The sequence below is a fragment of the Xenopus tropicalis genome, chromosome 2 (genome assembly GCF_000004195.4).
Source record: "Xenopus tropicalis strain Nigerian chromosome 2, UCB_Xtro_10.0, whole genome shotgun sequence".
NCBI classification, from domain to species: Eukaryota; Metazoa; Chordata; class Amphibia; order Anura; family Pipidae; genus Xenopus; species Xenopus tropicalis.
Window position 1 is genome coordinate 96,046,398 of NC_030678.2, and position 12,660 is coordinate 96,059,057.

The 12,660-nt window shown below is 38.4% G+C and overlaps 1 protein-coding gene across 10 annotated transcripts in view; it reads right to left on the reverse strand.

The window, feature by feature from the left end:
- The window catches only part of rph3al (rabphilin 3A like (without C2 domains)), a 130,251-nt gene that overhangs the window by 61,311 nt on the left and 56,280 nt on the right, over positions 1–12,660 (reverse strand). For all 10 annotated transcript variants that reach the window (XM_012956834.3, XM_012956836.3, XM_012956835.3 and 7 more), the window contains 1 exon segment: positions 4,553–4,639. In XM_012956834.3, coding sequence (XP_012812288.1) covers positions 4,553–4,639 — 87 coding nt within the window.

Here is a 12,660-nt window from a genome sequence, read left to right on the forward strand (position 1 = left end):
TAAAAAAAAATAAAAATTTACATACATACACGTTATATGCATATAAATACATACATACAAGTATTTGAGACTAATCCTTAGGTTTCATTAATCTCTGAGTTTGAAATGTTCTCTGTACCCGCAACTTGGTCCACACTGCAGATTCTGATTCTTGCAATAATGAAGCAGAAATGAGTCATGACTTAATTACCTACAAAGCCTTGTATGCTTCTTCACAGTTCTGTTAATCAACTGGCTTCTGCTACATTATTTCAACAATTAGAACTAGCAATAAGTGCAAGAATATAAAGGAACAGACAGAAACTGCTTTTAATAGCAATATAATTTATAAATAAAATAAAACCACCAAATTTAAAATTAGGCAACATTTTATTTTAAGGTTTACAACATCTCGTGTTTAATTAAGTAACCAGCGGTGTTCTTTATTTAACAAGTCCCATTTACAAAATATGAGCTCTAATACAGAAGTTAAGAGATACTCCAGTCTGAGGTATTGTTATTTAGTTATGCACATAGTTAAAGGGAAAGTTCACCTTTAGTATGTTATAGATTGTCCCTTTCTTAGCAATATTCAAGCTTGAAATTTTAAATGGTTATTGTTTTTAATTAATTGGTTTCTTATGATGCCTTCTTCCATTCTGCAATTTAAATTTTTTAAAAAATATATATATATTTTGTTCCACAGTTTATTAATTGACAACTAGTGATGGGCGAAATGTTTCGCCAGGCATGGATTTGCGGCAAATTTCCGCGTTTCGCCATTGCCGGATTGTTTCGTGAAACGGATGAAAAAATTCGCTGTGCGTCCAAAAATTGTCACGGGCATCAAAAGAATAGCCGCGGGCGACAAAATAATAGCCGCACGACAAAATAATAGCCGCGGGCGACAATTTTTTTTTGACGGGCGACATTTTCACCGTTTCGCTAATTTTTCGGCGAAGCGAAACAGGACAGATTCACTCATCACTATTGACAACCAATAAAAAACAAAGTCCAACTGCAAACTTTCTTAAAATATCATTATCTACACCTACTGAATGGTAAAGGGACAGTATACACCTAAAAACACCTTTTCAAAAAACAATAAATAGGACTTTAAAGTTGGGCTATTCTCACTGAACCCCCAACCCTTCCACAATTCCTTTAAAAAGAGTCATTTGTTAAGAGCTCACTATCTACCTGAATAAACAAACCAATCAAAAAAGCAGCCTTTGAGTGTCTCATTATTAGGAGGTTCTTGGTGAACTGGTAATGCCAGAAATAACATAAACCATAGATATTTCTTAATTAAAACAAAAGGCAAAAAGTATGTCAAGCACAAGCCATGTTGAGAAAAAAGGCATATACTGTCCCTTTAATTTTAAGATACATTGCCTCTTTACTTAATGAGCCCTAATTTGTTGGTGTAGAGAATTTGAATGGATAATTAAACTAGTCAGGAGAAGTCCCACTTTATTTCTTGACATATGTATTTTTGGAATATGTACATGTTTGGTTTAAATGAATGACAATTTATTTATGTCTTGAGAAGTTTTCAAACATGATTCATTGGTAAGCCACAAAATTGATAATGTAAATTGTATGTTCAGCTGTACAACTAAATCAAAGTTTGGTAGAGCTGATCACTGTAATAATACAGAGTAATCTGCTGCTCAAGCAAAAAGAATTCCAGCTCAAATATACCATCATAAATTACATTTCCAGAAGGTACTTCATAGAGTTGCAGCCCTTGCAAAATAAAAAAGAATATTGATTGTGTTCTGGAAAAAAAACTTCCACGATTCAACAAACAACTTTCGTCTTTAAATTTACAGCACAGTTGGCAATAATGTATGTTATATATTTTGTTAAATGAAAGGGTTAGCAATTTCAGCTTTTACAACTGAGCTTTTGTAATATTATGTTCCATTATAATTGCTCTGATTTCTTTATCTGCCTGTTATATATTTTTAAGACGCTTTCGTACTCTATAACAATAACTTCACGGAGAATAATTCTATTTATAATAATAGTGCAGAATTACAGGACTTTTTCTGAACACTGACTATACCCAAAGAACAAACAATGTAAATGCTGATTCGGAAAAAATACCCACAACAAGGGAAACATAAATAATCAGAGAGAGACCCATTTCGACTCACACTGCTCAATCTGTTTTATTTTAAACACCAAAATCTTTTGCTTTCTCCTGCCTGATCTATTATCAAAGAGTCATCGTGAACCAATCTCACCCCAAAACAATACCGACAACCCTGTATAATACACATATGGTGGCCAACTCCTTAGTTTTCCCCAAGAATTTATGAAAAACAAGGTGGCATTGTCAGCAATTCTTCTTTCTCCTGCTGCAAACTTTTCCCCCATTCATTTCTATGCATATTAAATTCACACCCCCTATTGCTCAAAAAGTGAAAGGAAAAAAATACCTCTACATCGCCTTTCTTCCTACTCAGCTTCTGACTTTCTACAATATATCTTACAAATCTTTCATTGTAATTGTCTCTCCTATCCTTATAAATCTGATCCCAACTGACACCCTTTGATCATGATGCCTCAAGGAATAATACATCTTCAGAATCACAATGTGCCAATAATATACAAAATTATCTATTCTCATATCAATTATACCATTTCACTGTCAGATGCAGTAATTTCAAGATAAATACAGGTATGGGATCGCTTATCCGGACACCCGTTTTCCAGAAAGCTCCAAATTACGGAAAGCCTGTCTCCAATAGACTCCATTTTAATCAAATACAGTAATTCAAAATTTTAAAACGGATTTTCTTTTTCTCTGTAGAAATAAAACAGAACCTTGTAATTGATCCCAACTAAGATATAAATAATCCTTATTGGATGCAAAACAATCCTACTGGGTTTAATTTAAAGTAATTTGGATCTCCATACTCTCAAAAACCTTTAATCATTACATAAACACAATAGAATTGCTTTGCCATCAATTTGGATTTACAAAGCTTGTTTAGCACCAAGTACAAGCTAATGTTTTATTATTACAGTGAAAAAGGAAATATTTTTTTCAAAAATGTAATTTCACTTCCTGTAAATGGACCCTATGGAAGAGGGACTTTTTGTTTCAGGTTACCGGGAAAGGGCTCAATAGAGATCATAACATGTTTACAAATACATGAAAACTCTGCTGAATCAGCCATTTGGCTTTGGGACACATTTTCAACTCATAATTACAATTCAAACTGCCTTTGGCTAATGCCAGACAAGGCGTAGGGCGGATATTTTCGGCAAGCGGAAAAACGCTTGCTGAAAATTCCGCCCTACCCCTCCTACATGTGCCTGCATCAGAATGAATGAGATACTCTCGGGTGCACGTACATGTAGCCGAAATACGCATAAAAACGTGAGACTTTGCATATCTCATTCATGCAGGTGCAGGCACATGTAGGAGGCGTATGGCGGAATTTTCAGCAAGCCCTTTTCCCGCTGGCCGAAAATATCCGCCCTACACCTTGTCTGGCATTAGCCTTACTAAGCTTTTAAGACATTCTTAGATACAGCTAGGATATATTTTTTAATGTGTTCAGTGTTTTTTCAATATTTATTATTACAATAATAAGAACAATAACATTTCAATGTCTTTAAGCATTAGTTAATAAAAGACCTACATAACTGCCAGATTGACTTTAACACAACTTACTCATATTGTGTATGAACAAGATATTCAGACATGACTATTAGACTTGGACTTTTCTGTGTGTTATTGAGATTAAAGGACAATGAAAGGTGAATCTACTCGGGGTGCCAATAAGTTAGGCACCCCCCCAGTGAATCCAATTACAGTTTTTGCCCTGGGCCTAAACTCCGTATAGGAAAAACAATACCAGTCTGGGGAACCATCCTACTTTATATTTAAGAGTCCCTGCCTTGAGCATGCAAAGCAGTGTAAAAGTTTCTGCTTCTACATAACCGCGCATGCATAGGTGCAAGTTAACACCAAGGATGGCAGTGAAAGTAATTGAGGCACCCCCCCAGTGAATTCACCATTCTCTGTCCTTTAAGAAATTCCACGGTTTCAGTTAAAACTTTTAACAGTGCAAAGGTCATAACCACTACTTACTCCATGGCCATAAAGGAGGTTTTTGATACTGACCAGACAATCAGTTGTGATGCGGGTATGAAAATTTGAAGACAAAGTAGAGGGGTCAAGGACTACATTTTTACATTTGAGGCAAACTAATCTGTAGTTACACACCTACAGATCATAACCTGTGAAATATTGCCTTATAAACAGAGCTTAGTGCTTAGTTAGTAATAATTGATGCCTAGTGGGGTTTCTTACACTGCATAACTCAATGAAATTTGCATGTTAAAAAATGTATTCCTATTGTAAAAGATATGACTATTTAGTTTTCATGAGTAGCACCCTTATATACTGTAGTTATGGAAGTCCTTGGTTAATTCTAACATCCGTATATTTTACAATTGGGGTACCTTGTTACTGGAATAAAAGATGCTAGTTCAACTTTGTAATAAAACCAAACAGCAAATAGCAAATAATGAAAAAACACTGTAAGCTTACCTCTCTCTGCTCACTGCAGATTTTACAAAGCCACACTTGTCGTTTCTGGCTGCCAACTGTCTCGATACCACATTTTGTGCAGACTTTCTAAGAAAAGAAGAAAAAAAGAAAAATCACAAGCAGGCTTGGTTTTCCCAATCTATTTTTAAACACTGGCTTTCCTTCTTGGGACTTGCATTGTTATGATTTCTGTTTTTTACTGGAGCAGCAGGATATAGAAAATCGTGATGAAAAGTTTCATTTTCTCTGGAAAATGATTTTTAATTGGATAGCTTTAATCCCTAAGAAGGCCAAGACAGCTATACAAAGAACTGCAATATAGTTTATTTCAGATTATAGGAAGCGTTTCAAATCAAAATTCGACATGGCTAAATTGAAACCCTGAAAGCAGCAAATGATTTGTGTCATGGACATGGCAAATTTGATATATTTCAATTGCTAATCAATTAGAATATCTGAAACTCCAAATATTAAATTGACGCATAAATATCACTATAACATTTTACTACGCTTTATTTAAGACCACTTTGTACATCCCAAAGTACAGTTGAACTTGTTACTGCATAGTCCTTCTGATCTGTGGAAACTAATTCCCTTCTCTCTGTATATAAGCACACCTAACAGAACAAACAAATAAATAAATGACTTGGACACAGTGCTATGTAGGAAAAGTGCTACAACTATTATTTAGCATACCATTTTATTCCTTGCCATTTTCTTTAGTCCATTGGTCAACTGAGGGGGCGTGAAGAGGTGGCTAGTGACATCACGGGGGCTGGGAAGGGGCAGGTCAGGGATGTCACAGGGGTGGGGCTATGACTTGGCGATCAGCAATTAGCCAATCAGGCTGCGAGAAGTGGTTCTGCTTGCCTATGCTGCTCCGTGCACCCACAATGAAACATGCAGTTGAACAGACCATAGGTATGCCTGTAAAATGCAAAAGCAGGTGTTTTCAGGTGGACCTACGCTTGAAACTGAAATCCCCAACAATAGGAGTCGCTGGTGGAAAGTCCTTCGCATCACTTAGGTAATCCAAAGTCGCTCAAAATTTCCTCATGCAGGCAACTTCACACGCCTTCTGAAAACAAAGCAATGGTAAGGGCTTTCCACCGGCGACTCCTATTGTTACCAGTGGAAAGCCTTTTCAGAGCAGTTTTATGCCCATGATACCAGAGATCACGGGTGACTGAACCGCTCCATGGGTTCTCACCCTAAGGGCTAAACGTATCTGGTTATTCCTCTGTTGGTGCATTAAGAGATTAAACAAATCCTCTTGTTTAATAAACCTTGCAGGGTTTGAAATTTACTGTGAGAACTAAAAATTCTCTAGGCCTGGCTAGATCTTAAAAATCTTATTACTGGACTCCATCATAACTGGTATGACATATTAATGCTGAGCTACGTTATTGCTATTAGGCATTTGATATCCAATCTGTTGAGATGCATGATCTGCCCTTAGCAAAGGGCAATTACACAGATTTTTGTTTTCAAATTAGGAAGTAAAACCTTAAAGTGGGGTGGTTTTTGCAAGATTACACAAAATATTATTATGGACCTGGATATAAGCGAGGGAGCAGGTTTCCTTGGATGTGGTGCAATCTCCATATAGCGCATGACTGTATTGCCTTTATTAACAGTGTAGATTAGGAATCTGATATTTACAGATCATAAGCCTATTATTGTTATAAGGTTTAATGCATTAATTTGATATACTGGTTACTGACTGCAAATTAGCTTGGCTTCTCCTCATCTCACACAAAGAACGATAAAAGTCTTTTTACGAACAGTGCCTTTTTTTCCACTTTATCACTCAATAAGTATTTGGACTGCAATCTCCCTTTCTCAGAACATCCATTTATCAGCAAGACAGAAAATAAAAGGATATTAAGTACATAATAACTAAAAATACAAAAACTGAAAATCATTAAGAAGAAAATTAATGTCTTTGATGTGGGATAACATATACCCAATTGTTCCTCCCTATGGCTTACAGTAGCTACGGGGTGCTGATTTTGTTCAGTAATTGAAAACGTACATCCTACAGGTCTTTAATTCTAAAAAGGGGAAATCTGAACAATTGCATTATTTGACCAGGGCCATTTATTTTCTTATTTTCTGCTCATCTTTTAAAATGAAATTACTGAAGATAATAGGTCAGAATAAACCACAATGATCACGGATACAAACACCATAATGATTTTTTCAATTAAAGATCAGAGTTTATAAATCATGGATTAATTTATAATAAAGTAGGGAAAGGGACATATTTTCAACAAGCAAAAAAGATTTGTCTTGCTTCACTTTTTGTTGAAGGGGAACATTTTGCGATATGACACATTTTCACTTTGTATTTACAGTAGTTGGTGATGTGAAATGTTAATCGTTACCACACAAATTAGTTTAGCCACTATGTGGCAGTGTGTTCTAAGGTTAAATAATAAAGTTGTGTGAGAAAGAAAAGTAAATAAAGGAAAGAGGAACAGGAAATGGAGGAGCCATTTTGGCAGTGAGAAGGTAAGGGAAAGAAGTGCTTGTCAGGGAAATCTTAGGAAGGAGAAAAATGCCAAAACTGTGTGCTGTACTGAAGTCACACAAATAAAATTGGTCTCGGTGTACCCGCTTATACTTCCCCCAATCCCGCTCTGGCTCCACCAGATAAACGGGAAGATTCTGATGTGGTCGAGCAACCCCTACATACGGATCAGGTTCCCATTTTGGCAACAGCTTAAAACCTCACTGCGCCTTTGGGTTCCTACAACATTGGCCTACAACAACACGGTGCATGCCACCACAGGGTATACCCCCTTCTTGCTGTTTGGTAGGCAGGCTCGGTTGCCACTTGACCTCATGCTGCCGGCATCTAAGGCCCCTGTGGTACGCAGCCCAGAGCAGTGGATATGGGTTATAGCTAAGCAGTTGCAGGAGGCACAAAACCTAGTACTGCAGGAGGCCCGCAAAGAGGTGCCACGAGTGGACCCAGCACCATTAAAGAAGGGGGATCGTGTGTTGATGCGGTTACACCGAGACCAACTTTATTTGTGTGACTCACAGATAGTAAAGAATCTACCAAACTAATTGTAGGGGTATGCTATAGACCCCCTAATGTAAGCGAAGAGGAGGAGGCCCAGCTCCTGTTACAAATAGAAAAGGCTGCTAGTTTGGGGCAAGTGGTAATAATAGGGGATTTTAATTACCCTGATATTGACTGGGGCAATAGTACTGCCAGGACAGTAAATGGGAACAAGTTTATAAACTTGCTGCACGACAACTTTATGTCACAGGTTGTTGAGGAGCCAACCAGGAACAATGCTATACTAGATCTAGTGATCTCTAATGACCCAGAACGTATAGCAAATGTGCAAGTGGTTGAACCCCTGGGTAATAGTGACCATAATGTTATTTCATTTGATGTTTGGGTCAGGAAACAAATTTACACGGGGGCAACAAAGACACTGAATTTTAGGAAGGCAAATTTTAGCTCCTTAAGGGCAGCGCTTCAGGGCATAGATTGGGGCATTATGTTTTCTGATAAAAATACAGAGCAGAAATGGTTGTCATTTAAAATGATATTAAATCATTACTGTTCTCAATTCATTCCATTAATAAGAAAAAGCAGAAGTGTTAAGAATCACCCTATGTGGCTTAACTCTGAGGTAAAGAAGTTAATAGGGAAAAAAAGGAAAGCTTTTAAGAAATATAAGTCAGAGGGGACAGTAGCTGCGTTTAATGAATATAAACACTATAACAAGTGTTGTAAAACAGCAATCCGGAAGGCAAAGATAGAAAATGAGGAGCGCATCGCGGCCGAGGCCAAGACTAACCCCAAAAAGTTTTTTAAGTATATTAATAGTAAAAAGATACAGGTTGAGGGTGTGGCCCCATTGAGTTATAGTAACAATATGGTTACAGCGGATACAGAAAAGGCAGATGTGCTTAACCAGTTCTTTTCTTCTGTGTATACAGTAGAGGAGCCAGTGGGACAAGTCTTACCCAATAGCTTCACTGTTGCCTCAGCTCCAACTACACAGTGGTTGGCACAGGATATGGTGCTTAAAGGGTTACACACGATAAATGTAAACAAGGCACCTGGGCCAGATGGAATACACCCTCGGGTACTGAGAGAGCTAGGGGCAGAATTGCAGTGGCCCTTGTTTCTGATATTCTCAGACTCGCTCTCATCAGGTATGGTACCTAGGGATTGGAAGAAGGCGAATGTCACTCCCATATTTAAAAAGGGAGTAAGATCTCAGCCTGGCAATTATAGGCCTGTAAGTTTGACATCCGTGGTGGGCAAGTTATTTGAAGGCTTGTTAAGGGATCACATTCAAAATTATGTAGTGGAGAATGGCATTATGAGCAGTAATCAGCATGGCTTTATGAAGGACAGGTCATGTCAGACCAATTTAATTGCTTTTTATGATGAGGTAAGTAAGAAGCTGGACAGTGGGGATGCAGTAGATATAATCTATTTGGATTTTGCCAAAGCATTTGATACCGTTCCCCACAAACCACTGCTTTCTAAGCTAAGGTCTATTGGTCTTAGTGAAGTCGTTTGCACATGGATAGAAAACTGGCTACAGGATCGGGTACAGAGGGTGGTTGTTAATGGCACATTCTCTACTTGGAGTAAGGTTCTCAGTGGGGTCCCTCAGGGTTCTGTACTGGGTCCACTTTTGTTTAATTTGTTCATAAATGACTTAGGGGAGGGTATTATGAGTAATGTATCAGTGTTTGCAGATGACACAAAACTCTGCAGACCAGTCAATTCTATCCAGGATGTGACATCCCTGCAGCAGGATCTTGACCAACTGGCAATCTGGGCAGCTAAGTGGCAGATGAGATTTAATGTGGATAAATGTAAGGTCATGCACCTGGGATGTAAAAATATGCAAGCCCCGTATACCCTTAATGGGACTGCACTAGGCAAATCCCTAATGGAGAAGGACCTTGGAGTCCTTGTAGATAATAAACTTGGCTGTAGCAAGCAATGCCAGGCAGCAGCTGCAAGGGCAAACAAGGTTTTGAGCTGTATTAAAAGGGGTATAGATTCACGGGAGGAGGGGGTTATTCTTCCCCTTTACAGAGCACTGGTAAGGCCCCATCTAGAATATGCTGTTCAGTTTTGGTCTCCAGTGCTCAAACGGGACATTATTGAGTTAGAGAGGTCCAGAGAAGGGCAACTAAGCTGGTAAAGGGTATGGAAAGCCTCAGTTATGAAGAAAGACTGGCCAAGTTGGGTCTGTTTACACTGGAGAAGAGGCGCTTAAGAGGTGACATGATAACTATGTATAAATATATAAGGGGATCATATAATAACCTCTCTAATGTTTTATTTACCAGTAGGTCCTTCCAACGGACACGAGGGCACCCACTCCGTTTAGAAGAAGGGAGGTTCCATTTAAATATTCGGAAAGGATTTTTTACAGTGAGAGCTGTGAAGTTGTGGAATTCCCTCCCCGAATCAGTCGTACTGGCTGATACATTATATAGCTTTAAGAAGGGGCTGGATGGATTCTTAGCAAGTGAGGGAATACACGGTTATGGGAGATAGCTCTTAGTACAAGTTGATCCAGGGACTGGTCCGATTGCCATCTTGGAGTCAGGAAGGAATTTTTTCCCCTCTGAGGCAAATTAGAGAGGTTTCAGATGGGGTTTTTTGCCTTCCTCTGGATCAACTTGTAGTTAGGCAGGTTAGGTATAGGCATTATGGTTGAACTTGATGGACGTATGTCTTTTTTCAACCCAACTTACTATGTTACTATGTTACTATGTTACAGCACACAGTTTTGGCACTTTTCTCCTTCCTAAAGCTTTCCCTGACAAGCACTTCTTTCCCTTGCGTTCTCACTGCCAAAATGGCTCCTCCATTTCCCGTTCCTCTTTCCCTTATTTACTTTTCTTTCTCACACAACTTTATTATTTAACCTTAGAACACACTGCCACCTAGTGGCTAAACTACTTTGTATTAACATTTCACATCCTTACATGTGGAAATATGAAATGTTTCAAGACAATTAAGATTCTGTATCCTTTCTGAAATAATCAAATTACTCTACACTATCCCACCTTTCAGCAACCTGTCTTTCTTCAAGCAGAAGTCAGGGCCAGATTTTGATTGCCAGGTAGGTCTAATACATCTTTTGTGGGGACATCTGTTTCTAACAAATGCATTAGCGCCAACACAAATAACCGATTCCAGCACAAACAAAATAACTGACTTTGGCACAAATCCTGCATATAGAGAAACAGTATCTCTAATACATCTTCTAGGCAAAATGTGCGACCCCCCACCCAAAGGATTTATTAGACCAAACGGTCAATCAACCTGACTCCACCTACTGCATGAAGGAGAATTAAGATAGACATGAAAGGGCGAGAGTAAAGAGTAAATTAGTTATTTTAGAAACAGAACTTTTAATTTATTGTATTTAGAAGTTACTTTTTTTTTTATTTCAGTACGATGAAGCTTATATTAACCTTTTTAGTGCTACAGGACGTAGTATCTACGTCCTGGGTACTAAAGGACCTAAGTGCCACAGAACGTAGATTCTACGTCCTGTGGCACTTCCGGGTTTGGGAGCGGAGAAGCGGCTTTTCAAGCCGCTCCTTCGCTCCCCGCTCGTTCCCCAGCCTCGAGACACAAGTCAGAGGTGGGGAACGAGTGGCCCCTGGGGCGGGATCGCCCAGGGGCCCCATAAGAAAAGGCAGGCACGTGAAATCCATGCCTGGATTTCACGATCGCCTTCTGCCTTTCTCTGCTCCCCCCCCTGCTGGCCCCCCTGCTTCCTGCTGCTCATACTCACTGCCGGACTCGTGCTGCTGCTGTATCCCTGCAGATCAACGATCTCCTACACAGGTAAGTGGCAAAAACACACAAAAACACACATACACACACATAATACACTAATAATACACTAATACACACTTATACTCACATTTACACACAAACACATACATTTTAGGGGAGTTGGGAGATTTCAAACATTCACAACACTTAACTTACACACACTTACTTGCATACATGCACACAAAACACATTTTACACACATACTTACACACTTATGTAATTTTGTAATTTTTTTTTTTTTCTAATCACATCGTTTTTATTCTTGCCTGAAAAAAATGTTTTATTGCCTTTGCGGATAGCGTATTCGCTAACCACACTGCGCAATACCTTTTGTGTATTATTTTGGTGTTTCTACTACATTTTCTGTGATTTTGGTGCATTTTTGGGTATTTTACTGCATGTTTAGCCATTTTATAGCATTTTCAGTTATGCATAGTTCTTGTTCGCTTGACTTTGTCTGTAAAACTTATTTGCCCAAGCCAAAATACTCAAACTGTTATTCTGCCCGCAGATATTATTAGGCAAAAAAAAAAATGATTTTAGTGATTTTTTTTTTCTTTTTATCAATTGTTGCTTTTTACATTGTTCTTTGTTACTTGTCTTTGCACATGGACATTTTGTCTGCTGTATTTCAATTTGACATCCTCTGTACCCCACATAGTTTGGTAAATCTATTCATATTGGGCATCAAACTGTTCAGTAGACTAGTGGCGTTCATAGTAAGAATGTTTTATGTTGGTACGTTACTAAATGTGGGGTACATAATGGGGCAACATGCAAGCTTTGTGACGATTTTCAGAAATGTCACAAAAACCGTTCTGTTTAGCATAGCTTTGTAGTTTGGTAGTTTGCAGTAGAAAGTTTTATTTACCCATTTTTGTTTTGTCAGAATGTGTACTTTCGGAAAATATATGGTTTTCTAGGGTCTCCTTACTGTTAGGTGGTCGTATGGCACATAATACACATACCGAGTGCAAAAACTGCATGAGCCGAAGCATCTTATGTGAAAATTCATATGCACTATTTTTACTTGGGTGCCCCTGTACCCCACATAGTTTGGTAAATCTATGCATATAGGGCATCAAACTGTTCAGTAGACCCCTGGCGTTCATATTTAGAATGTTTTGTGTTGATACGGTACAAAATGTGGGGGTACATAATGGGGTAAAATGCAAGCTTTGTGACAATTTTCAGAAATGTCATAAAAACCGTTGTGTTTAGCATAGCTTTGTAGTTTGGTAGTTTGTAGTAGAAAGATGTA